This window comes from Pseudopodoces humilis, chromosome 4, assembly GCF_049639895.1.
Source record: "Pseudopodoces humilis isolate 2021_Gansu_Grassland_sample_001 chromosome 4, ASM4963989v1, whole genome shotgun sequence".
NCBI lineage: Eukaryota > Metazoa > Chordata > Aves > Passeriformes > Paridae > Pseudopodoces > Pseudopodoces humilis.
In genome coordinates this window covers 10,206-38,000 of record NC_142203.1, presented here as the reverse complement: position 1 = coordinate 38,000, position 27,795 = coordinate 10,206, and the positions used below count along the sequence as shown (strand labels likewise).

Sequence of the window (27,795 nt, the reverse complement as noted above, 5' to 3'; positions counted from 1 at the left end):
TTGCAGTTGGAGAACATTTATTACAAACCTAATATTAAAGGAACATACAGAAAGAATATGTACAAAGAAGGATGGTTAAAAACCCAAGATGACAGATTTTTCACATATAGCTGTGACTGTGAGGAAGGTCTTTTCAGAGAAGTAATTCTTTCTAAAACATTGTGATAAAGGACTCTGCCACTCACACTTGGCAGCTAGATAAAATGTCTTCTATCAGCCTCTTGTAGACCCAGGCATCACCTTTAAGCCGTTGTCGCCGGATACCCACCGCTTCAGGCTTAGTGAGCTGACATACCTCTAACTCAAACTCCATAGTTACTTTACCAAAATCTGATCGTGTTTGACATTTCAGGGTATAACTGTAAAACAAAAGGGAAAACAGAATAGTTATTGAACCATTTCATATTTGTTTTGCAATGCTATTTTAAATTAATAGACGTAATTTAAATAAAATGCCCCATTACTGTTCAGGATATTGTAAAACAATTGTGAAACAGTCCACAGTTTAGTCAAAGCTGAGAGTTTTATGAATACTGTAGTTTCAGGGCACCCTATTTATTATTATGCCCTAGGACCAATATGCAGCACCAATGTCCTACCCTGCCACAGGAACCTGTGCTAGCCAAAGGCCCCCATCAGAGCTGGAATGATGGAAAGTTCCCATGTTTTTCCTAGACAAAAACACTCTCCTCTCTGTTGGTTGCAGCTCAGCTGGTGTGAAAACAGGAAAAAACTGCATTCAGAGTTTGAATGATTACAATGGGAGCAGGTGCTGCTGTGCAATCCAGCATCCTTCCATATTATGAGTTTGGAAATGCATCAGAGGTTGATGCTCTACCAATACCCGTCACTGAAATACTCAAGAACTTGAGAAAATGCATGTTGAAAAGTGAGCACAATAGTTATTTCATGCATTGGGAGCTCAGGAAATAGTCTTTCAGTTTGATCAAAAGTAAGAACCAATCTAACCAATCAGTATCTTAGTGTAGCTAATGCACAGTATGAATTCAAATAATCCACAAAAAAGTGTGTGGCTTCTGTATACTTTTTAAAATGTAGTGACCTCTTGCCTAAAGGCCAATGACTTTTAACTGCCAAGAATGAGACTTAAAAGGTATTCACCCTGTCTTCCAAAATTGTCCCATTTGGTCATGTGACTATACCTAAAACAACCTTTAGTATTTAAAATTTCACATGAGACAGGCTGATGTGAATTTTTCCTAAGTGTTCCCCTACTACTATTGGTTTATAACTGCTGGGGAAAGAGCTCTGATAGAACACACTTAACATAGTTTCGCACTATGTGGGCAGGTTTTATTGCACACATTCATTTAATGCTTTGTACGCTTTCTATAAAGATTTTACAATGGGGTCAAGAAACTAAGTTTAAATACTTTGCTTTTTAAGGACTGGAGTAGCAACCATTTAGACAAATATAACTCCTCATAGTTTACACTTACCCCTTCTGAACATATTCCACATGCTTCTTTGAAAGAACAATGATTATTTCGTTCAACAGGTCATCTGGATGCAGCAGATGAGTGGTTGTAATGTTACAGTGTGCCTAAAAGCAGTCAGCTTGTTAAAACAATTCAAGGAATAAAAAATAAAAATCTGTGTGCTAAAACTGACAACATTGCAAAAAACTTTCACTAAAGAACAGTTAACCATGGTGACCAATGCTTCAACATCCCAAAACTACCATCCTTTTATATGGTCCAGAGTTAAGAAATGGCCTAAAGCTAAGACAGAATGCTTCTGATAACAAGAAAGAGGCATAGCCCCATGCAACTTTTAATGTTTAAAGAAAAGAGGTTACTCACTATTTTTAAATTTACTGTTGTAAGGGGTTTTAATCACATCTAGTATTTAATATAAGAATCTTGTGTCCTAAGTGACCACTTGAACGACTGACAGACACCCCGAGGTATTGGGAGGAAGCATTTGACAATGTGTGCCCAACACATCCTATCTAGTTTCTGAAGTCACAGAAGCAGTCAAGAGAAGACAAAACTGAAAAAAAGCTTAAAAAATTTACATAGGTTGAAGGTGCAAAGTCAGTTGAAGAGTGCTTCTTGCGGTCCTTATTTGGATTTAAATCTATGCAACTCTTTGGCATAAGTGCTGTAACAGTGTCTTGCCATACTGCAACCCAGTGTCTCTAGACATGCCTCATGAATTTTGCATACACTATAGACAAGAAAAACTGAGGCAGGAGGCTGAAGACATTTGGATAAAGAATATATAGCTTCCAGTTGCTCAGGTTCCTGGAATATTTGCACAGTCTAGACTCCTGTTTGATCAGCTGGTCAGGTTTGTAGCCCAACACTTTGTCCTGAACATGCATGATTGACAGACAGGTCTCAGTGTAGTCAGTACCTTAGATACCTTAGTAGGGACCTTGGATAGGCCCCTTCAGCTGAAGGGACATATCACTGGTACTGCTTATGGCTCGGTAAACAACCTGCCCTCTTTCATGGTAATTATATTTTTCAAACATCTTGCCAACATATTCAAGTAGAAATTGTTTCTTGTATAACTTCCTAAGTATATCAGTTGTATTTGAGTGATGTATACACAATCAGTAGAGTTGGAAGGGACCTCTGGAGACCATGCAATCCAATCCACTTGTCAAGGCATGGTCCCCTAAAGCAGGTTTCACAGGAATGTATCCAGGTGGGCTTAGAATGTCTTCAAAGAAGGAGATTTCATAACCACCCTAGGCAGCTTGTTTCATTGCCACCCTCAATGTAAAGTTCTTCCTCATGCTGAGGTTGAACTTGTGGTTTATTTTAATGGCCACTGCTCCTCATCCAATCACACGGCACCATTGAAGAGAGCCTGGTACCACCATTTGAGGTATTTATATGGATTGACGATATTCCCCTCTCAGTCTTCTCGTGAGACTAAACAGGCTCAACTCCCAGTCTCTCCTCATAAGAGATGCTCCAGCCTCTTAATCATCTTTATGGCCTCTGCTGGACCCTCTACAGCAACTTCTTGTCCTCCTTGAACTCTGGAGCCCAGAACTGAACACAGCATTCCGGATGTGGCCTTATCTGGGCAGGGCAGAGGGGCAGGATCCCCTCCCTGACCCGTTGGCCATACTCCTCCTGATGCACTCCAGGATCCCACTGACCCTCCTGGCCCCCAGGACACTCTGTCAGCTCATGGTCAACTTGTCATCCACCAGCACCCCTAGGACCTTCTCCACAGAGCTGGTCTCTTGTAGGTCACTTCCAAATTGTTCTAGTATTTGGGGTTATTCCTCCCCAGGTGCAGGACCTCTAGCTGCCCTTGTTGAACTTCCTTAGGTTTCTCTCTGCCCAACTTCCCAGCCTATCAAGTTCCCACTAGAATGACATCACAGCCTCCAAGTGGATCATCCAGATCCCCAGCTTCAAGACTGAGACAAGTTAGACAACTAGACCTTCCTAGCTGCATTTCTGCATATTCTGACAATGCTTCTAGTCTTCCTTATATGGCCTGTCCATTTCTCCTTATCACATAAATTTCCTTCTTCCCTTTGAAGTTTGCTAGAAGCTCCTTGCTCATTCACACAGATCTCATGCTCCCCGTGCCTAAGTTCTTCATCACAGAGATATGCTGGATTTAAGCTTGGAGGAAGTGACGCATGAATACTGACCACCTCTCTTGGATTTCCTTCTCTTCTAGAGCCCCATCCCATGGGATTCCTCTAAGTAGATATTTGAAGTTAACTCTCTAGAAGTTTAGGATTCTAGTCCTGTTATTACTCTGTTTCCACCACACAGATCCATGCACCAGTATCTCATGGTCAGTACAGTGAAGATCTCTATAGCCTTCACATCTCCACTCAGTCCATCCTGGTTTGTTAGTACAAGGTCCAACAACACACCTTTCCTTGTTGGCTCTTCCACCATACGTGTCAAAAAGTTACTTTCAATAATCTGGAGGAACTTCCTGGACTATCTGTGCTGTGATGTGTTGTCTCTCCAACAAATATCAGGGTTGTTGAAGTCCCCCATGAGAACCAGGGCCTGTGATCATGAGGCTACTTCCATCTGTCCACAGAAAGGTTCATCAACTTCCTCAGCCTGATCAGGTGGATAAACACCTGCAACAGTGTTACCTATTTTAACCTTTCCCTTAAATTCTCACCTATAAACCCTCAACTCATTCATCTGACCCTGGGTAGAGTTTAATACATTACAGTTGGTCTCTCACATAATGAGTAACTCCACTACCTCATCACACTGACTTGGCCACCCTTAACAGCATTTCAGTCACATGAGCTATCCCACCACGTTCTATCATTGCATTGAGATCATGGCCCCGTGACCACACAGAGATTCCTAGTTCTTGTTTATTCCCCATGCTGTTTGCACAGAAGGGGTGTAAGAGCAATCGTGACAGCCATACACACCCTCAGCATGGTTTGCCCTTTGACCCTCATCTTGATAGGCAGCCAAGAAACATCTTTCACTGCACTGGTTGGTATGACCTAATCACCAATAACCTAATCAAAGAGGAAGGAATGGCACAAGCATCATCATTTTGAATCCCACTCCTGAGTCCTTCATTCTATAGTCTGTCTCTCCAAATTGGTCAGGGGGCTGCCAAAGATTCTCTTGCCTGCTTTAGACAGGTGGATCCATCCCATCTCTGCTTAACAGGCTACAATCATTGAAGTACAACCCACTGTTATAAAAGGCAAAACCTACTCAGTGGCATCAGCCATGAAGCCAGATGTTGATCTGCGCTATGCACTTGCTTCTGGCTGTCCTTTTGTCTCTAAATATGAGAAGATGACTTGGACACCACTGGTTTTACCTGCCTCACCACATGTTAATTAGTTTATTAGTTGATTAGTCAATTAGTTAATTAGTCTTCCTTGATCCTGTCTGTTGTTTGGCTTCCAGCATCATTTGTTACCCACATGATAAGGTAGTAGCAGGTAGCTGTCCATGCTCTTGAGAAGTTGGGGTAGCATCTCAGCAACAGCAAGGATCCTAGCACCTGGTAGGCAGCAAACTTCTTGTGACTCTTTATCAGGCCAGCAGATGGGTGTCTCTGTACCCTTTAAAAGAGAGCTGCCCACTGCAAATACTCAATGTTTCTTTTCATGGTAACCTTGTCTGTGGACATCTAAAATCTTGAAAGCATCATACGTTTTTTTGGTTTGAATGTTGGAGTGTGGAAGTTGAATTGGAGCACTGTTTTTGTGGGTCACAAGGACTCAAGGTGTCTCCTGCTCAGTGGTATCTATTGTAGGTGAATGGTTCTGAAGCCACAACTATGACATCTCCCTGGATCTGTTACCTGAACCTAGACTAACGGATAACTGGGCAGGTAACTTGTTATCAGCAAGACCACTTTACTGTAGAATTTAGGCAAGACAGGTCACAGAAGCTTTCACATAACCATTTCTGAAGCTACTGGATGTTTTCAATCATAATTACTGTCAGGTAATAATACATAATTAATATAATTACTAAATATGATAATACTAACAATACTATAATAATACTTGTTCTTACATAGGATCTTTGCATCAACCATACCTTAAGTTTTCTTGGGCAGTCTCTAGTGTATCGTTTCTTCTTGCTTGGTGTAAGCATTGTGATCACTTTATCTAGGCCTCTTTCGAGACTTCCAAATATTTTGGCTTTTCTCTTCTTTTGGCTGCTATCCACATGTGCAAGGTTGAGATCTAATTCCACTGACTGATACCTGTTACATGAACAAATTAATCTGTTATTTTTCCCTCAGTGTTAAAAAAACTAGTTATTTCAAAGATGTCTCTAAAATATTAGCAGACATGACAGAACAAAAAGTGAAATTAAGTGCAATGTATTAGGAGTTTCTGTTTGAAAGTCTGTTGCAAGTTTAAACCCAGAGATGTATCTAGAAATTGCAGTCCTTTGGAGACCTGGAATAAGAAGGCATCTACATTATGAAAAATAGATTATATGCAGTTACATAGTTTTAAAACTTTTCTCTACCTTTATTTTTTTCTAGTGACTGTAAAAAGAGGTTTTTGAAAGGTTTTTACCAAGAACAGCAGCTTGCTGTTGTAGCAGGGCTTCACAGGAAGCACATGGATTAATGTAGTCCTGCTCTAAATCAGGAATGTACACAAATAACTGGACACTTACCTTCCTTCACAAAGAATCTCAGCGGATGCCAACTCATCCGCATTTGTTGGGTTAGTGGGCTTCTTAACTGGGGTGACTGCAGTCAATTGACTCTCTGAAAGAAAGCATCCAAGCCAAACCAAGTATGTCTTTACATAAAAGGATTTTCTTTTCTTCAGTGATGATTTCTCATTATTAATAACTTAGTTCTAATACCAGACCCCCTTTTCTATCTCAGGTCTAAATTTTGCAAATTATGAAGTATATTTTTAATTTTAATTACCTCTACTCTACAAATTAAAACTGTGATTGATTTCCCCCGGGCTCTACAAGTCAAAATGTAATGGTAACCTTTGCAGTTCAACACTAGAAGTTTGAGGACTAGAAATGCTTTCTTGCTCTGCCACTGGTCCATGAATAAATACTGAGCAATCCACTACATCAAGTAGTTGTATTCTTCAGTGATCCATTTCCCTTATATGAAGAGTGTAAGATTACATAATCATGGTTTAATACACAATTTACATGCCACAACAAAAGCCTAAAAAGTCAGTGTCTGCAGAGCATGGTTTTAAAGGCACAGGAGAAAGCACCAAGTTAAACAGTCAGCAAATAAGTTGCCACAATTAAACCAAATTTTAACGTTCAAAGTTTTAGCCCTCTACAGAATTGCACCTAGCTCCAGACAAATAACCTCAAAATTTCTGCACAGTTCCACTTTTCTATTTCCTGAATCAAAGATCTTTCAATGCATCGAAGAATTAGCTTTCTTTGTTTAATCCTCAGAAACGTAACTAAATAAATGAACTAGGAATGTTTCTGTGTTTCCTGTTTCAGGGAGAAACTCTTTTGATTTTAGACATACACAGACATCAGACATTACAAGTTGTCACATACAATCTTAAGGCAAACTCATAAACTAGTCTTTGTATTGCTATTCTTGATGAAGTCTCATTAAATAGCAGTATGTTCAAAATCCCTTATTCCTCGAATCAGCTTGCAAAGACTTACTGTTCCTGAAAAATGCTCCTCTAGCACCTGAAACAAGAGTCTCCTATTGCAAGGAGCCTTTGCAATAGGAGTATTTGAAGAATAGAGTTAGAATTTACAGTATCAACACCAAAACTTTTATGGTAATCATTGAAAGAAATGATAATGTACATATGGGATATGTACATGACTAGACAGGCTGATAACAGAAAATTCTGGTAACTCAGGAAAGCTGACATAATTTAGACAGATTTCTGTGGTCTGTTGCATAGTGGCAAAACCTACATGTTGTTAACAGAAGCATTTTCACTGCTATACTGGACTGCCCTGTGAAAATGCTGATATGCAACCATAAGAAATCCAGAAGTTAGATTTCTCCTAGAAGCAGCAATTAAAGCGGATTTAACTAAAAGTATGTTTTTATCTTCATTCATAATAATCACAGAGGAAAAACAGAGTGTTGAGAAAACTGCAATCCGAACATTCATGGAAAAGTGGAACCAAGCTTTAATGACACAGTGCTGGGCTGCATGTTAGGGTGTACCAAAAGGGGCCTCACACATGATAATTGTGAACAGCAACAACTCTTGTAAGTAACATACAAGTAACATGCCCTGATGGATGGTTAAAACTCTTGCAGCACCCTACCAGATGTTCTAGAAGAACCTGGGGGGTGTATAGGGCAAAAAAAATTAAGTATTCCAGAAACAGATGTATTGGATGAAGAAACATTGTTTTTATATTTGAGTTTCAGTGATTCCCAAGTAACATCTATGTTCTAAGCTTTCATCAGTTACATTCTACATACCTTTGAAAGGAGGTGCCCTAAGGGGAACAGCTTGTGCCTGTGTCTCAGTCTGACTCTTTGCAAAAGGACTCTTAGGAGCAGTAAGTGCAAAGGGCACTTCATTTCTTAAAGTTGACACTGTCTCAACATTCTCTTTGTTTTTATGCTTCTTTGATGCCACTTTCCTTGTCACTGGAGTTGACAGTATGAATTCTGTATCCTCCAGTTGGGCATCAGGCCTCGAATGCTACAAGAGATGTAACAAAAAGAAAGAAGCCATCTTTTGCTGTATTCTGATTACATTCGGGAACATTACAGACAAGGAAATTCTGAAAGGATAAAAATACCATAAAATGCTTGACTCTAGAGCAATAGTTAAAAACTCTTCAGTACTTCTTATTCCCTCTATAACTTGCTCATAAGGTTTGCAAGTAATTTGCCACTTCTTTACCAGCTCTTCTAAATCCTTTAGCTTGCACATTTAAGGCTATTCCTCACTGGCTCACCTAAACACAGCTAGGCATTTCCATTTGCCATAATTGTAAAATTTTAATTGCTTCATTTGATTTTGTTGTCCAATACAGACAGGCTGCATTTCTTCAGACTTGTCCAGCTCTAGCCTAGGTCTGAGACCTTGTTTGTTGTGCCTTATTTTTTTCCTGTTGATTTTAAAATCTTGATTTACTCATTTTCTAGATGAAAAAAGCTCAGGTTTTAGTCAAATTACCTACAGCTAGAGGAAGGCACAATGTATGTTAAGCTATATATTTAAAACATTTCTTAAAACATTTCTTTACTCCATTTGTAACTTCACTAGGCTAGGGTCTACCAAACATTTACATATCCAATAACTTTCATGTACAATGAAAATAAGATATTTTGGATTAGGGAACACAATATCAAACACCTGCTTTGTTCCATGAGTATTTATCCAAATTTTTTCTTATAGAGATTCTTCAAACAGTGAAGCTATATCTGTAAATTCCATGAATACAAATGCCCATGGCACTCCACTGCACTCTGGCATATCTTCATACATCACCATTTTTTCAGATTGCAAAGAAATATTCAGCCGAGATTCCACCCCACACTTATAAGTAAGATTTCATCAGAAAAGACTGCCATTAAAGTCAAAATCTTCTTCTAACCCTTACCCTAACCCACATCTTCCTAATAATGGAAGAAGTTCCTAATAATGGAACCCATGATGGTGACCTAAGTTTTATAATGTGACTATAATGTTGTTGTTGCAGATTTGTCATTTGTATCAAAAGCAGAGGTGAAACTATTCTCAAAGCACCATTGTCAAATCATCTTTCTTGACCCATGTCAAGAAGAGAGGCAACTCACAAAAATAGCCACCTTTGAATTCAAGACTTGGACCACAATCTCTTTTTACCAAAAGTCCTAGTAATAATCTGGAAAGAGAGAATGGAGTAACGTTTAAAAGGGGGCTGGATAAAGGTAAACACATATCCAAAACATATGACTACTGAATCTACAACAGTAATTGGAACTAACATTTGGAACCCCTCATCTGATGGCTAGCTCTGCAACCCCCAGAAGTTGTGAGTTATTAAATCAAGGGATTTGTAACTTCAGCCAGAATTGTTAATCTTCATGGTTCACACCATATACAAGCAGATATATATCAATTATTTCAAGATAGAGATATCAAAGCATCCTTAGTTTCTAACACATTTTATAACTTACACGAAACTCTTCACAATGACTTATTCCATACCATTACAGCAAAACTGTACACAGTCATTTTAAATTGTCAGTCTTTGGCTGAAATGGACACCATTTTAAAAAGCTGGAATGGATGACATTTTAGTAACCTATGTTCTGCTGGGTAGGTAAGTTTCTGTTGCCCCATGATCAAGGATATCACAATGAGCAGATCTCTCATTACTACTGGAATAGAGAGCTGTCTGACAAGCTCCAGAACTTCTATGATATCTTATTCAAAAGCCCTTACCAGAGGGTTGCTAATGACAAGAAGCTAGGAGCCTGATACTCCTAGCCTGATACTCCTTTTTCAGCTGTAGCTGAAATCACATTCCATTAAACATGAATGCATGATTAGGTTACTTCAGCTACTCTGTTCTAGATGTAATTTGCAGTATAGTAAATATTTAGCAATATGCTTCTATGTTGAACTGCTTGAAGTCAAGCAGCATTACATGCAAGCTTCTGCCACCGAATTCAGAACTGGCTAAGTAAAAGGTTCTGTTTGCTTGGTCATCTTCACATTAGACTAGGTCCAGCTAGCTACACGCAGATAAATGTGGTTTGAGCACTGCAGGAGGACTAACAGATTTCTGTATTGTGTAGACATGAATTTCGCCATCCTCTGGAAAGTCACAACGCATATATTAATTAGTAGCATTTGCCAATTTACCTTGGACATCACTAGAGATGAAGTAGCTTCACAGTTTAGCACAACTGAACCTAGTGAACCTCCACCTTAATCATTAGTGTAGAAGGCTAACCCACTATGATCACAGAAATCACATTATGCATATTCAGCAACACTTAGAATTCATGATCAATTATGCAGCTCTAGTAATCCTAGAATTCTCATCTCTAAAAAGATGTATGGGTGAACTGAAACATTTTACATGCAACTGAATCAGATAAATACAGTATTTATTCTGAGTGCTTGCCTCTAACACAGAAAGCAGCATGCTCAGACCATTTCACAGATGTTTTATCTCAAGGGGGAACAGCTAAGAAAGTCTAAATAATAGTCTTGCACAGAATGATTTGGAATTTGTTGAATAGACTAACATCACTGATATCACATATAGTTGCATATTATATACAACATTGCAAGGAGTTTAGCAACTCTAGCCACATTCAGAAGGACCCTATCACTAGCAAAGTACAGGAACAGAAATTCCCCTAAGATATACAAAACTACTCCAGAATCCCAATCACCAGAAAAACAGCAGCAACACATTTCCTTTACTCAAAGTAAACAGCTTCCTCTCTAGGAAGATGTTCTCAAGATGAGAAAGGGATGACTCCCTCTCATTTGATCACCAGCTCCCATAGTGCCTATGTCATCTTAGAGGACACTGCCCAGGTGATACATTACAAGATATCAGAAGATTTTCCTTACCAAATGCAGCCCTCAAAGTAGGAAAAAAACATAGAAACAAACGCAGAGTACAGTTAGTCATCACAGAACAAGATCCAGAATCACCCAGGCCAGAAAACAGGGGATTTGAGACCATTAGCAATTCTGTATGGTGCTTGATGCATCAAATTGTCCCAGATGGCTATTCCAGTAAAGCCAATCCGTCCACAGAAGCAGCCCAGCTCTAATTCATGTTAATGAGAAGACTGAACTCTTTAATGCCCAAGACACACACTTTGGCTGTGTACTTCAGAGTATTCTGAGTTGGAAGGGACCCTCCAAAGATCACTAAGTTCAACCCTTAAGTGAATGGGGCATACGAGAATCAAACCACCCCTGTGTTATTAGCACCATGCTCTAACCAGTTGAGCTAAACACGGGTGCATGCTCTCTTCCTAATGTTTAGAGCACCAGTGTTCTCCAGCAAAGCTTTGTCAATTCAGAGCAGGATTTTAAGCAAGATTCTGTCCTGCTGAACTCAAGTTTACCTCAAGGCCTGTTGACATCATGGTACTGGCGTGCTTTGTTAGACATGGAAACCTTAAATGAACGCTCTTGCCACGAGTCTTCTTGGATAGAAGCAAGAGATATGTTGCTGACATGTGGTCATATTTCCACTGGGAAAAGGGAGGAAGAAAGAAAAAGTATTTTAATCTCCTCTTTGGAAACATTGCAAATACAAGTCAAGCTCAGCCTTCTGAGGATTTCTATATTTCTACAAGTTTTTCTGTCTGATATGCGACCCTAATTACCCATAAGTGTAATTTCAGACTCCAAGAGATCTGCATTATATGCCTGAGATCAAGAAAAAGGCACTATGTTGGTAGTTCACGCAGTAGCATGGAAATGTGGAAGTAAAGATCTATACAGTTGAAGCGAATGCAAACCTAATAATTTGGTTTATCTAATACTTCAGCTGAAGTATAAATTTTCTGGAAGCAATTCCTGCCCACTCTTTTCCAAGAAGAAACTTTTTGCATGACTTTCAGCAACTCTGCATGTGAGGAACACAGACACCACTTTTGACAGGTTTGCAGCATAACGCCGTTAGTTTGAATAACTTACAAGGGATTAGAAGTCTTCCAGTAAAGGACTATGCAAATGTCACAAACTTTTTTGGAAGGACTTACCCCTTTGTAGACAGGTTATTCTGGTTATTTACTGTAACTAAAGAAAAGACTCCACTAATCTAAGTATCACACACGTTTTAAAAGTCTGTTTCTGCTACAGTGATGTGGGAAACCCAAGTGTCTTAAAAAAACCCAGAACTATTGTCACTGCTAACAAGTATAAAGAAGCAGAAAATTCCATTTTCATGAAGAATTTTTAGATTCAGGTAAAAACTGGAGTATACATCATGCTTTGAGTCTTTTGCTAACATTTGCACAGTTCTTCTAGAAGTATTCAGTCCAGCTTTCGCCATTTGTAGTCAAAAATGACTAAACATACTATTTTTAAAGATCTGTGAATAGTAACTCAAAAAGCCCCTGTATTTTGTAAACTACCTGGGTGTTCTGATATTTTAGTTTTTCTTTTCCTACTCGTTACTGAACCATATCAAAGCAAAGAGATAACCCAACAATAAGTATCTTTTGTTCAGCTATGGATTTCTACAAGTGTCTTCTGACTTTCAGAGATTCAGAAGGATTTTACCACAGTGGGAAATAACAGTAAGATTTAGGAAATATAAAGATCACAATTAAAGGAGGAAAGGAAATAAAAAAATATGAATTTCTGAACCATTAGCTTGTAGTTACAAGCTACAGCCAGATTCTAGAGTTCTGCAGGGGCACCTTAAATCTGAAATGTATGTAGGATGTCATACTTTGGGATATATAGGTAGTTGTCTGATAACACACTAAATTTATTTACTCTATTACTATACTTAATTACTCTAAATAACTGACAAAAACTTCTTACCTCTGTTATTAATTGTAATATAGTCTCCTTGTTCTGCTCATGAAACACAGAAAGCTCTGTTACACAGTCCTCATCAAGCTGTCCCAGCTGTAAGAACACAATGGATATTGAAGTGTGAGGTTTTCAGTTTGCCCCATAATCCATATCTGACAGTGACACTGTTGTGAAACCTAGTGGGCTGACTCAATAATCAATGAGGATTTTAGACCCTGTATTTCAAATGTTTAGCATCACAGCTAAACATTGTAGGAAACAGACTGAAAAAGTCATACAACTTCAACAACTTCACAGCCTGGATCCTCACAGGTGAGAGCTTAAAAATTCAAATAAGCCACCCAAAAGCACGTAAGATTTTTTACTTTCATCTGCCTATAAATATGCAAAGATACAAACCATGCCCATCTCTACCAGAGACAGCTCGCACTAATGGTGCGAGTATAGTCGAATTGCTCTTTACCAAGGATAACAGTGGCATCTGGTGGCAATGGGAAGCATTGGCTCTCAACGTGCAAGAACTACTTTCTGCAGACACACAGATTATTTTGGTTTTTTTCTTCTCCTTACTGCCTTTATCTCTCACACAAGTAAAACAAGTGACAGAGAGACAGGATGAATATTCTTTCAATGAAATTTGAATTTTTATCCAAATTTTCGTTGAGCACTACAAACAAGATAAACCATAACCACATCTAGCATGCCCTTCAGAATGATTTGCACACTAAACAAAGTACTAATCAAGCAGCCAAGGGAAGGAGCTGGTCATTCATATGTGGAAGTACTTCACTTTTTTATGAGAATTCAATTATTCTGCAAATTTAGCTGCAGAATATGATGAAAACATATTTGAAATTTTTCCTCAAGAGCTATCAAGAACAAGAAATATTTTTGACAGCTAAAAGAATCAGGAAAGAACCACAACTATCTCAAAGTTCATCTTGTAACAAATAATTTAATACCATGCACTATGGGTATGGTAGTAAACCAGCATATATATTACATGAAATGCTTTAGTATCTATCTGATCAGAGTACTTACGGGGTATTTACTTTGCCACTGAACGGCATCAGAAAATCCTTGCATGAGCCAAGGGTGACTTAACAGGTGTTGGATTGTAATCCGCTTCTTTGGGTCGACCTGGTGGGCCATAAAAATCAAAGTGATACTTCAATTGTGCAGAAAAAGTGAAGACACAATTGATCTTCTACACAGAATGTTAGGGTGGTTAGGGGCAAAACTAGAAATCAATACTGTTTCAGAGCTTCACTAAAAGGAAGCTCACACTCAAAGGCCTTAGCTGTTGAAGACCAACTATAGAACCTACAGTACAGCAGATCTCTCAAGGATATGCAGCATTGGCTAGATTCCTTAGCTGTAGCCCAAATGTATATTTGGGCTACAAAACAGCCCTTGTTTTTATAACACATTGAGAACAACCGAAAGCATGCTGTTTGAAGAGTTTGTTAAATCATATAAACTTTGCTAATTATTTTTGTAATCAAACATTTTCCCAAATATTTTTTGGCGGGAGACAATGGTAATCTTTTCTTCAAAAATTTGTAAGAATTAAACTTCTTATTTTAACGCATAATGTTTTTAAAATATTTCATTGATGTAATGTTTTGAGCCGATTCAACAGTACATTATACATCTATTGAACAGAAGCAATACATTTACCTGCAGCATTTGGTCAAGGAGCAGTGTACTACTTGGAGAGAGCCAGTTTGGAGTACTGTATTTTCCTCTCTGCAAAAGAAGAAGAGGATTTAGAATTAACACTGAACCTCAAAAGAAACTATTAAATTACTTGGACAACAGTGACATCTATACTTTGTGAAAAAAAAAAGAACAGGAGGAAAATGTGAACTTAGTTTGAAGTATGACTTGCAAAACCCATCAGTACTAAAACCCAGGAGCATTAATAAGTTAAATGCCATGTTTGCATCACCAGCTGCACTTTTCATCCACTCTGCTTATGTGACACTTCCATCTCTACCCACTTTTGCAGCTAACCTGCTCCTTTCTCCATTGCCTTGGCTCATCATATCAATTCAGTACTGAAGTTCTAGAAGAGCAAGCATACTGGATTATGAATGACTGATATTAGCACTTTGCAATGTGAAGATTCCCTTAAATCACTACTTTTCAGACACTAAAAGTACACCATCCTCAGTATTATGATATTCTTTTTAGAATAGGTTACATCTAATGCTAAACTTTCAGTCTCATGCAGTAGACAGGAGAAATGTTACTGATCTAGCAAGTGAGATTTTTTCAAGATAATTATTTACTGTTGTTTTTCTTTAATTTTTGATTAGAAGAAAATTGAAAACAACTCCCAGATGTGAGGTGTAGCTAGGAACCAAACCAAATTCACCACTGAGAATCATTTATTTCTGAATGAAAAGTGATATAAAAATAAAAATCAGTAAAAAGTCATTGTCAAGTAACACAGCTATCATTTTGTAATGACAGTTTTCTTTATACAGACAAATGTCTTCATAACAACACAGTTGGTATTATATGCAGCTACATTTCTAAGTATAGTATGTATTTCTTTAACATCACAGATTAAAGAATTTAATCTGTGTAAAGTTACATCTTTATAGACACTATTAGTAAATTTTTTAGGAATAGTTCTGTAGGCTGCTTTACGACACAGATTTACTGTGAAACTAAGTAACATAGGTAATCTACATTTTGGTTTTAGTATATTGCTACAGAACATGACATAACAAATAGCAATTCTCATCTATGGTACTGTGGGCAATACTGGATGGTAAATAGGCTGCGATATCTGCCAGGAGCATAAGGTCATACCAGAAGTAATTTGCTTTTTACAGTAGTTATACCACAGATTAATTTCTCTTAAATTCTCGGTTAAAAAGCCAAGCCATGGATTCACAAATTAAGAGATGTGGAACAGGGAAAAGCAGCTCAAAGTCTATTGACTCAGCTGTTTCCACTTTATAGCGACTTTACTGAGAAACTATAAAGACTTGCTAGCATTATTTGGACAACATTCTTAATTACATGGTTTAGTATAGGTAGTCTTGCAAAAAGCAGGGAGGTGAACTTGATGACCCATTTTGCTCTTTTCCAACTCAAGATATTCCATGACTATACGAGTTGGGAAGTCATGCAATTTTAATGGCATCTTGTCTGAAATCAGCACCTTTACACAATCTCTTTGGATTAGACAGTCTTTGCTTAATTTTTTTTATTATTTTTTCAAGTTCTCTCCAACAACTCGACTAAGCTTCCTAGAGATCTTCTGTCAAGGTAGTCAAGTGTGCTCCAATTCCAGATTAAAAATCCACACTGTTTGATGAAATAATCAGGTGCTTTATAGAGCTCAGACTGTTACACACCCTGAAATCATTTCCTGTGCAAACCAGTGTAAGCTGCCCCCTGCCAAAGTAGTCCTTGAATACCCTCAAGGATGTTTTTTTAGGCATATGAGATTCTTGGTGAGAGGAGAATGAGGTAGAATAATCCAAAGCCATTACTCTACACTGTTGTTCATCATCTCACTCAGAGAAAGCTTTATCAGCACAGACTTCTATGGCAGCTCAGAAGCAACTGGCGGAGGTGCATGTGATGAGGAACAACAGCTGTTTAGCCACATCAAGAGGCATTTACAGGGAAAGAACCAATGATTTAATTATACTATTTACTATTTATTCAACTTTTATTGGAGGAGGAAGGTACAACAGCAGATGTAGAATCTTGCTTTTCCTAGACATGAGAATGGCTGACATTCAAGAATAGTATTTTTAGGGAGAAGACAAGAAGATAAACACTCAGATATAAAAGTCCAGCCAACTAGCAAGAAAATGCTTCTTCTGCAACTCACTTTTCTACTATATCATAGGACAAAGCTAGAGTACCACACAGGCTGAGGGACAACAGAAATCCACAAAATACTGATCAAAAGAGAAACAAAGCATAACATAATTTAGCAGATAAGCCTTTTTTGCTCAAATCAGAAAGCAAAAATGTCCAATAAAGTTTAGTGATTTCTGTGTCTCATGTATTCTAGTATCATCAACACCTACCATGATCTTCTTGTAGACAGCCATGACATTATCATCATCAAAGGGGAGAAAGCCACATAGCAGAGCATACAGCAGTACTCCCATACTCCAAATATCTGCCTAAGAAATAAAAGTGAGAACTCACAAACCTCATCTGTCAAAATGGCTTAGAGACTGACCACATTGTCTCCTTTTGACAAAGCCCACATGCAACTTGCAGAAAGTAGGTTCCTTAATTCTAGACAGAACTCTTGTAGTCCAAGTGAAAGCACACAATTTTCAATTCACTGAAACTGGAGTGCTAGTAAAATCATTACTCTTTTCCTTAGGTTGCCAAACTGCCACATTACTTTCAACCTAGAAGGATTCCATTGACAAAAAGGAACGCAAACTCATCTGAAGGGATTTTGTATTCAAAAGTACTAGTGATTATGACAGCTGTCAGTAGTTACAATCCACTTTAAAGCCCTACTGTTTCTTCTCAGTATAGGCATGGTCTATGACAAGGTCTACGCACCTCATACTGCAAATCCCGCTTCAGTCATAAAGATGAAGGAGGTTTGAGAAGCACTGACTTTGTGGAAAACAAAGAAAAAGCAAGACTTAAGAGGTCAGGGAAAGTGGTGCAAAGGAAGTAAAGGATAATAGAGACTACATCAAACAGCACAGACGGGAAGTTTGAGGAGATTGAAATTGCAGCATTTTGAATGGATTGATTGACAAGGGCATGTATCAGATCCTAATGATCTAGACAGGGAATCAAAGCTGGATAAATGCCACAGTTTTTGTTCTCTTTAATTTTACTACACTGCACAGGACATACAGCACATTTTCATACAAAATTTCAAAGGCAAAGTACTCAAGATACTGAGACTGCACAGAAATTTGCAACAAGACTTGGATAATTAACAGTACAAATTCCTGCTTGGAATAATGTGGTAGAAGGCAGGTTTTTTTTTTGTAGAGCAACACCTGGGGACAGTGAAGGATTAGTCAGAGATGAAGATGCCAGGTGCAGAACCTGTGGTCAGGAGCTATTCTAGGCTGTGATTGCTCTCAATCACAAAGCTTCTGAGAGCCACTGAGGCAATGTGACATCAAAAAAAGACACCAAGGGAGTATATCTGAATTTCACCATCTTTAAATACATGGTGCACAGGCAAATAACCACCCTAACACAGAATTTTGTCACCCACCTCTGAGCCAATGTATGCTTTGCCTTGAATCAGCTCTGGTGCTGCATAAGCTGGGCTTCCACAGCAGGTGTTCAGATGGTAATCAAGGCCACCCTAGAACAGGACAAAACTGATGACAGAGAAGCATTGGGTCTAACACAAATGGTGTCTCTTAGCAACAACATATTAGAGGCCTCAGAAGCTTAATTTTCCAATGCTGTGTCCTAACTTTTGGCTTTAGTACAATATATAGCTTCACCAGGCAAAAACTGCCCAAGACTAGGAGAATTCTATGTGTTCAGATCCCAAGCCGCTCCTTCACATGTTATTGTGGCAGCCTTTTCTGCAGCTCCTCCTGTGAGAGGAATACTTCCCTTTGTGACCAGAAAGACAAGATGGAACTTGGGAATCAGAAACCCAGGAGCTACTGGACATGAGGCTGCTTGGATATTTATATCAATATTTAAAGCAATAACTTCATGAAGAGCCACTAAAATGCTTCCTTACTAAAAACATGTTATTCCTTAGCCTGGGCTTTGCTCTAAGCAGATCAGAGCGAGATGACATTGTACCACCAAGATTTCCTGGAAGGTGCTTTAACTTGAGTCAGCTAAAACTGAGGACTTTGGATCAGTAAGATCTTCTTCTAATTAAATTCCTCCTTCCCAGAACCCATCTTATATGTGAAAATGATAAGCAGAGCAGCAATGTAGAAACCAACTTTAAACTTGTTAAACAACTCCGTACAACTGTGTGGAGCCAAAGGCTCTGTAAATATAAAGGGAAATCTATTTGATTTGATCCACAATCTCCATACACATAGACAAATCCTATGAAAATGCCACATGCCATTGAAAATTATTGAAAGCAAATGGATACCAACACAAACTTTACAGTACAAGCCTTTGTGGGAGCAGATACTCTACAGACAAGGCAATTTGTGCCTTAAAGATGAAGTGTAAGAGGAGAAAAACTGATATTCTGCTCAAAAAATGTAAAACTGTCCCACACTGTTAAGGCCCTACAAAGCAATTAGCAGTGGGACAACTGCACCAACAGCTTGAATTCAGGGCAAGGCTATGCACTGTACCATGAAGTTACGCCTGCATTTTTTATGTGGGCACTGTAGCTGATTAAGCTCTGCTATGAGAGCAACTGACATCCTTACCTTTGGCTTTGCACAAAGTCCAAAGTCTATCAGCTTCAGATTATGTTCCTCGTCAATCAGCAAATTTTCCTAGTAAAAGAGGTAATTCATTCTTACATAACGACAGGTATCCAAGAAACCACATTTCTTTCACCCTATTTCTTCTTGCCATTGCCAGCCATAATTTCCCTAAAGCTCTCCTCTGGAGATTTTGGTTTGTTGCTAAAGAATATATCCTATTCCAGGTAGGGAATACAAGCTCCAACTGCTCAGAGAGGCCCAGGGTGCTGCTAGACAGAAAGTAAAAACTGTGAGGCAGCAGCCTGCCCTGGCAGAAAAGGCAGGCTGTGATATCCCAGATGGTGTGAAAAGAAGCAGAGCTGGCAAAGTGGGGGAAGCCACTTGCCCTCTGTTCACCACAGTGGGACAGCACATTCAGTTTCTGCCCACCCTCTACCACAGAAAAGACACCTGAGGTAAGTTCCATTGATGGACATCAGCCTGTCCAGGGTGCTGGAGCATTTTTCTGTGAGGAGAGATGGTTTTTCAGCCTCTACGTGACAAAGCTTCAGTGGAGACCTCATGGCAGCCTTTTCATTCCTACAGTGGGGGCAGAGAGACAGCACCAGCCCCTCCACAGAAGCACATGGTGGGATGATGACAATCAACAAGCATCAGCAGACATTCAGACTGGTACTATGAAAAAGTCTTTCCCAGAAAAAAAGAAGTAAAGAGCTTAACAGGTTTCCCAGCAACATTATGGTGCCTCATGGGAGAGGTCCAAGATGTGACTGGATGAAGAAGTTTGGTCTGACACTGTTTTAAACAGGAGATAAAAGCAGAAGCCACTAGAATTCACTTCCCAACCAAATTATCTCACAATCCCATGAACCTCTCAAGTCTCTAGCTACCCTAAGAATTTGTTTTTCTCAGTTATCAGTGTCTCTGTACATGCAAACTTCTAACCTCTTCTAGGAGAAACAGTCTCAAGGCTTCCATTCCCTAATCCCATGCTTAATTATTGTAGTGACAGCAAAGCCACAGGATCAGTCTTGTGGCACATCCCTCTCCATGCCCAGTGATCATTTGTTTACATTGTGGGAGTCACATTTTCCTTTGATTGTCAGAACAGAATGGTTTGCACAATAGAGAGGAACCATAACAACTCTCCCTAGGTACAAGCTGGAATAAAGGGGATAGCAAAAATGCCTAACCAACAGTCAAAATCAAATCCATGTCTGCTGCACTCTCAACTGGAGTGGTACTATTCTGCTTCTCCTCCAGAGGAAGCTCCTTCCTCAAATACAACTACATCCAGCTCAGTTGAGGAGCAAAGCAATAAGTAGAAGTAACACTCTTTCAGCAAATATTAACTAAAAAGCTCTAAGCACAGAACAGAGAAGACAACTCACACTGTCTCCATTCAGAGAAATAAAAGTGGGCCTTCATTATTTTTATTATTTGTGCAAATCTGGCTACTGTTCAGACTTACTGGTTTGAGATCCCTGTGGGCATATCCCTGATTGTGCACATAAGCAATTGCTGAAACAATCTGCCGAAAAAATAGGCGAGCTTCCTCCTCAGAAAGGTGGTCCTTAGAAATGATGTAATCAAACAGCTCTCCTCCAGGACAGTACTGCATGAGAGCAGGAAAAATGGAATAAGTTTGGGATATAGTCATGAAATATAAACATGAACAAGAGCACTTGGCAGCAAGAAGGCACTCCTTCTTTCCCTCTACTTAATCCCAGCAGCTCCCAGGCATGCCCCAGGCCAGGGTGCAAGAGATCCAACAAGCTCAAGAGCTCAACTCCTGCCCAATGCTTGCCATAACCATATCACACTACCAGCACAGGTGACAGAAACTGCCAAAGATGTGACAACTTGGTGGCACTTCTCAGGTCCCACATACCCTGCTTGTGATGTTTTATGGAGTGTGAGGTGGGAATTAGTCAGTTTGCTTATTACAAACAGTGAAAAGTGGCTTTTCCAATGAGACAGAATACACTGTCAGCTTGATTTTTAAACTATAGCGCCTTGGACACACTCATCATTGAGATGCTTTTCTAAGAATTGTTTCATTTGGACTCTGCTACCATCTACTGCTACGGCTAAACCCAGAGATCTTTACCATAGCAGAAACACCATTCCTTACCTCTAAAACCATGAATATTTTCTTGGGTGTCTCAATCACCTGATACAACCGGCAAATGTGCTGGTGATTCAAGTCCTTCATAGCATCAATTTCTAATTTAACACGAGGCAAGTCGTCCTAAAAGATCACAACAGCAAGGTATGAAATTGCAAAGTAGTTTGACAGTCTGTACAACACAGTAAACCTGCATATAAGAACTGCTCAAACTCAAATCAGCACCAGCTCTGTCACTGCTCACCTGCCCTCCTCAAACACTGGTCAGTAAAACCCAAAGGAACACCTGTATAAAGCTACTATTCTCATCAGAACTCTGTTTGACTTACAGTGGTTTATTTAGTTATTTAAAGCTGTAACTGCATGAGTTTTACAGCCAAAGAACGTTGCCCCCTCCATGATGACACAGGATTTGTGGTGCCATTAAAATTCTTTCAAGTCTACAGCATCTACAACAGTGACAGGTCGCACTCATGCCTCTGAAAACTCCACAGGAACAGCACATTACCAGCTCTGAAGTATCTTTTGGATTACCTGTAAAGCAAGCTTGTCCATGATTTTTATTGCAACTTTTTCACCAGTAAGACGATGTCGCGCAAGTTTTACCTTTGCAAACCCACCTAGAATTTGAAACAGAGAAGTATAAAGCTCTGCATGGTGACAAGCTTTCTCACGCTCATCTCAGTCGCTCTGAAGAAAACACCATATGCACAGCATGTAGTATCATTGCTAGAGAAAGAAGCAATTGCTGCCACCACCTTCCAGTTACACTTCCACAGTTGCACCCTGCAGAATACGCCAAGAAAACATGACCCACAGACTCTGAAGTAATAGTTAATCTCTCAGATAAACATCGAGGTGAGCAGACACATCACACACACTTGTTTGTATTCACAGACTGAGCCTACCTGTGCCGATTGTTCCGTGTAATTGATAGTACTTGAGAATTTCCTCATAGTCATCTCCAGCCATTCTGCGACCCGCAGTACTCGGACAGCTCTTCTCAGCACCTGCAAGGGGAGACCACAGATTGCGCTCATGCTTTCGGGCACAAGAAGCGACTCAGCAGCAGCCCCCAGTGAGGGTGGAGTGGCTGCTGCTCCCACGGATCTCTCACGGCTGCCTGGCAACAGGCGCGGGAGCGCCGCGGTCCTGAGTCGCAGAGGCCAGAAGACCCTCGGGCCCCACCCTGTTTCCTAGGGCTCTCCGCCAGGATCCCCTCCCTCCCCGAGTGTTACCGCGTCCCGAAGCAACGACCCCGCAGCGGAGCGGCCTAGAGAATCCGTTACCGTTCAAATGCCCCGCTTCCAGCCGCTGGGTTAGAAAAACCAATCATCGCTCGCCACCAACCGGAACGGGCGGGGAAAGCAAGGGCATGCCGGGAGGGAGGGAGTGGGCGCTGCCGGAGTGGGAAGGTCTCTGCTGGCAGCTGCCTGCTAACGGGAGTGGCCTAAGCCGAGACTATTCCCTACGGAGACAGAAGATCCCTCCGTCTCTCCCAGAAAGCGCGTACCCGGGACCAGCATTCGGGACTGGAGCGGGGTCCGCGCCGCAGCGGCTGGCGCCAGGCACAGGATGGCGGCCGTTGCTCCGAGGAGGTGCTGTCCCCGCCGCTGCGCTGGACTATCCCGTCGAAGTCCCGACCGGCCGTGCCTGCCGTTCCCAGCACAGCCCCTGGGCCTTCTGGGGCCGGACTACCCGGGGCACGGCGTCTCTCCGGGCCGGAGCAGCGCGGGGCATGCGGGACTCTATTGTGAGGCATATGTTTAGATGACCAGTAATAGACAATAGGTGCATTAATGCAGTATTGCAGCTTTGGTCGGTACATGCGAAGATACACAAGACCGTTTGTACTTCTGTCTGCCAGCTATTTAAAGAGGCAGGAGATGTGAGGGGGACGGGGTAAGAAGAAAACACGGGAGGAGAAAGGTCAGGAGATGTGGCGGGGAGAGAGTGGGAAACAGGAATGGAATAAGAGCAGGAAACGTGAGGATGAAAGTGTGAGAAACATCAGGGGAAGAAATTGGGAAACATGATGGGAAAAATGACAGGACATCTGAGGAGAAAAAAGGGCAAGGAAACAGTATGGGGAAAGTGCAAGAAAGGGGGGGGGGGAGGGGGAAGTATAGCAAATGTGAGGGAAGGAGGGCAGGAAACACGGGGGGAAAACCAGGATGCAAAATCATCAACTGCTATCAAAATCTCCACAGCAAAACAAGCCTCCCTCAGGACTCTGCACAGGCTTGGGGCCAGCCATATCTCCAGGGGCTAGCCTGGCCTTGGGAACGGGCGCTAAAATCATCTGTCCATCCCTGTGCTACCATGCAGAGCCACTGAACAGCTTGTGGAGACCCTGGAGTACCCTCCTGAAGTGTGATGGTCATTGCTGGCAAAGAGTCCATGGCTTGCTGAAGGCATAGGCTTCCATCTGGCAAGGCAAGGCTTGGACAGGTATGTCGCTGCACAGGCAAAATGCCTATGCCTCTCATGGGGAAGGATCAGGGAGCCCCTTTTCTGTAGAAGTACATGATCTTGTTCTCTTGGGACAGCTTTTTGTCGCTTTCATCTTTCCTCTGGGACAGGTCTTGGGCACTGTAGATTTCCTCTAGGGACAGATCTCTCTTAGATCTTAGTTGATGTAGTCTTTCCACCCTTCCTTCTCCTTGATAAAGCCTCCATCCTTGGTCTTTGACACTAACAGGACTGATACCTTCAACTGTTCCTGCCCACTGCCTGCTGTGGGCATGTGCTTCCAATAAGCAAGGTGAAGGACTGGGTGAGAGCAGGGGCTGTGCAGTGCAGCTGCCCACCTCTCTGCACCTGTCACTTTCACACTGAAGACCAGAGAAGCTGTTGTTATTGCTGCGTCTTGTGCCTCAGCAGTAAGGGTGCTCCCTTCCTCAAGAGCTCTGCCCAGAGATGGCTCAGAGGCTGTGGCACCCACTGGGGCAAGAAGTGCTCAGGTCACTGTCCTGCTACCTCTGTGATCATGCTGCTGAGACAGCTAGGCTTCCTCTGGGTAGCAGTGTGAGCATCCTTATTGTTCACTGGGCCCAAGGAGTTGTCCCAGATGCTGTAGCTGACATCATCTTCCAATTGGGACAGGTTTTGGTCTTGTCCTGTCAATGAGACAGTTTCCTTTCATTGTCATTTTCCCTCTGGGAGAGCTCTTTGTCACTGCTGTCTTCTCTTGGGACAGGTCTTGGTCTATGTGGTTTTCTCCTTGGGAGAGCTTTTGGTTTCCTATTCCTGTTGGGGCCTTGTCTTTCCTGTAGGAGATCTCTGTCATTGTAATTTCGTACTGGGACATGCCTTTGTCATAGTGATTTTCATCATGGAGCATGTCTTCGTTGTCTTCATGCTGGGTAAGTTTTTTGTCATTGTCCTTTTCCCTTTTGGACATGTCTTTGTCTCTCCAGTATTTGCCTTGGGATATCTTTCTGTCATTCCCATCTTTCCCTTGGGACACATCTTTGTCCTTATATTCCCATTATGACAGCTCTTTATTACTGTAATCTTCCCACTTGGCAAACCCCTTCCCTCCAGTATTCACCTTGAGACAGATCTTTCTCATTATCTTCCCTTTCAGCCAGTTCTTGGTGTCTTGTCTTCATTTTGGGACAGCTCTTTGTCCTTGATGTCTTTCCTTGTCACAGCTCTTGCTATCTATCATCTTACTCTTTCTCCTCCTCAGATAGCACAATTGTTTGGAAAATTTGGTTCCAGAAGCTCTGGCATCCTCTGATGACTAATGATTTTTTCAAAATCCTGGAAAATTTGTCTGACTTTCTTGAGCAGGGACAGTCTACGCTCTGCACAGGCTGGGCTTCTCATCTTCACCTTCTGCAAAGGTGTGTCTTGTACACAACATTCAGATCCTTTGCAGTCTTGTGGTGCACCAGCAGAGACCTGCTGCTTGAGGTTGCTTTTAATGGTGTTGCTCTGTCCAGTGCCATGTCCCTACATCTCTGTCCAGGGAATGGACTGCTGGCTTTGTCTCCGGCTCCCCATATAATTCTTGTGAGGGAGATCACGCATAGGGATGTGGTACTTGTCCTTCGCACCTGCAACATGGGCTTCATGGTGGTGTGGTGCAGCCCTCAAGCTCTGAACATCTGTGGCTGTGCCCTGCTCACTGTGCCTTGAGCAATGGGAACAATCAGTAGCTGGCTGTTGCTGGCTGTGGTGATGGCCTTTCTCTTGCCCCTGGCAGAAGCAGTCAGCTGCTGGCTTCTGCTGGCAGAGGAGGTAGCGTGTGTGTGCAGGAGTGCTGCTGCTTTATTGCTGGCAGGTGGGCTGTCTCTTCCTGTGTCACTCTGGTGTGGACAAGGCAGTGACACACTGTGCACCAGGCTGTTCATCTGCAAGAGAAGCTGTGGAGGCTGCCTGACTGTGGTCCTTGCTTCTGTCTCCTGCTTGTTCCTCCTGCCTGCCTGTCAGCAGTTCCTGGTGGTGGGAAGATGTTCAGTCCTCTCTGCCCCGGTCTCCATACATTAATGTGATGTTCCCAGTGTCCTATGAGCTCTCTGAGCACAGAAGCTCTGGCACCCTGCTCCCACAGAGAGATGAAACCTGGCTCTGGCTGCCTTGCGGTGCTGCCTGCATCTCCGTGTGGTTCACCTGGGTCTGCCTCAGGTCCACCTGTGAGAAAGTGGAAGCATGGGATGGAGGTGGCTGCCTTGGCAGAGTCCTGAGACAAGCTTCATGATGGTCAATCTGTACAAGGATACAGAAGCCAGTTTTTAACTTTGTGTAGTGATTGAGAATAACACACCACCACTTTTTCATCAAGCAGGATCATTTTTATTAAACACACTTGAGGATGTATGTTTCTTCTGTGTACAAGTTTTAGGATCAATGACACAGCCAAACCAGTAGGAGAGAGAAAGTAACCACACAAAATCAAGAGCTGATGTTTCTAGCTCTTATCATTCATTCCACACACATTCACAGCCCAGTTTTCTGGGTTGTAAGTCAAAGCACAGATACTTGTTGCAAGCACAGGCTGTACTTGATTTTTTGGTATGGACTTTCACATGGGAGAAGAGCTGTTAATCAAGGTCAGGATGGCTGAAGCATGCCACTACTTTACAGTCTGTCAGTTATTTAAAAGAGAAAATGTAATTTTCTCTTGTAATGTAATTTTAAAGATAAATGTAAAAGGACAGGAAACATGAGGTAAAAAAAGGGAGGGAAATGTGAAGGAAGAAAAGTGTAGGAAGTGGGAGAAAAGTGTGAGAAACAAGAAAAAGGCCTAGAAAATGTAAGGGGAAAAGATTGGGACATGTGAGGAGAAAATAGTGAGAAACATAGAGGAAAATTTTGGGAAATATGAAGAGAAAAAGTCAGGAAATGTAAGTGAAAAAGGGGCATGAAACATGAACCTCCCACTACAGGTCCTATCAGCAGTTCTGGATCCCACTGCAGCCCCAGACCCTCCAGCTATCACTCAGCCTTGGATGTTGCCAGCATCCAAAATCAGTTCTGGACCAGCTTCTGTCACACAGCTCTGGACCCTGCAAGCATCCAGGCCCTGCCCTTTGGCTCCCAGGCAGTCCAAATATCCCAGCATCCCCAGTGCTAGAAACTTCACAAGCTGGCAGTGTTCTGAATCCTTCCTCAGTCTCCATGGGCAGAATGATGCCCCATTCCACAGTCCATGGAGTGGCATCTAATGTACCCCATGCTGCAATGCACTGGGGGAGAAACCTCAGATTCTCACTACCCTGCCTGGGGACACCCCCAGTTCAGCACTCTAACCACCAGTCAAGTCCTGTACTCACCCTGGGACCCTGACAACGCCCATTTTGGGACACCCCCATGCTCTTCCCTGCCTGCTCCTTTTGAACGTTAGTTGTTTCCCCATAGCACCTAAACACATTTGGGGTGGCAGCTGCTGGGGGGTGGCATTGGGGGATACCCACCATCTGGCCTGGTGGCTGAGCTCCCATCAGTTTATGATGGACCACTGTGGAGACATGCTTCTGAAAATGAAGGAAAACAAGGGAATGGCCTTGATATGGTCAGAGACATGGGGAACATGGTGATGCCAGGGGACATACTTAGCTTGAAGGTCATTGTTACCTCCCCCATAAGTCCTCTTGTTCTCATATGGCTCCTCCAGTCCCCTATGTTCCCCCAAACTTAGCTGGCACCCCGCATTTCCTTAAAGCCTACTCTCAGGCTGTTACAAACTTTACAAAAAGCCCTATAGGGTCCCCCTTATCCCCCATCAGATCTCCCTCCAGCCTGTTGCAACCCCTGATGCCATCCATCCCCATGTGGTGCCTGTGACATGCAGAATCAGAATTGTGAATTGGAAGGAATCTACA

At 41.6% G+C, this 27,795-nt stretch overlaps 1 protein-coding gene across 5 annotated transcripts; it reads right to left on the bottom strand.

Annotated features, from left to right (window-relative positions):
- MELK (maternal embryonic leucine zipper kinase) lies at positions 1-22,774 on the bottom strand. Of its 5 annotated transcripts, none has more exons than XM_014258237.2 (17): positions 22,753-22,774; positions 22,372-22,473; positions 21,998-22,083; positions 21,470-21,586; positions 20,807-20,950; positions 19,336-19,404; positions 18,189-18,281; positions 17,014-17,112; positions 14,633-14,701; positions 13,994-14,092; positions 12,959-13,045; positions 11,527-11,655; positions 7,915-8,140; positions 6,138-6,231; positions 5,544-5,712; positions 1,461-1,564; positions 1-359 (listed from the first exon to the last, which is right to left on the bottom strand). In XM_014258237.2, exons 2-17 carry the CDS (start codon positions 22,433-22,435, stop codon positions 182-184), a joined length of 1,827 nt encoding a protein of 608 aa, XP_014113712.1. In that variant the 5' UTR covers positions 22,436-22,473; positions 22,753-22,774; the 3' UTR covers positions 1-181. The 5 variants fall into 5 exon arrangements, with proteins under 5 accessions (XP_014113712.1, XP_087910440.1, XP_014113713.1 ...); XM_088054314.1 differs by lacking the exon at positions 22,753-22,774 and adding an exon at positions 22,702-22,718; XM_014258238.2 differs by lacking the exon at positions 22,753-22,774 and adding an exon at positions 22,652-22,713.
- Between the last annotated feature and the right edge of the window lie 5,021 nt (positions 22,775-27,795).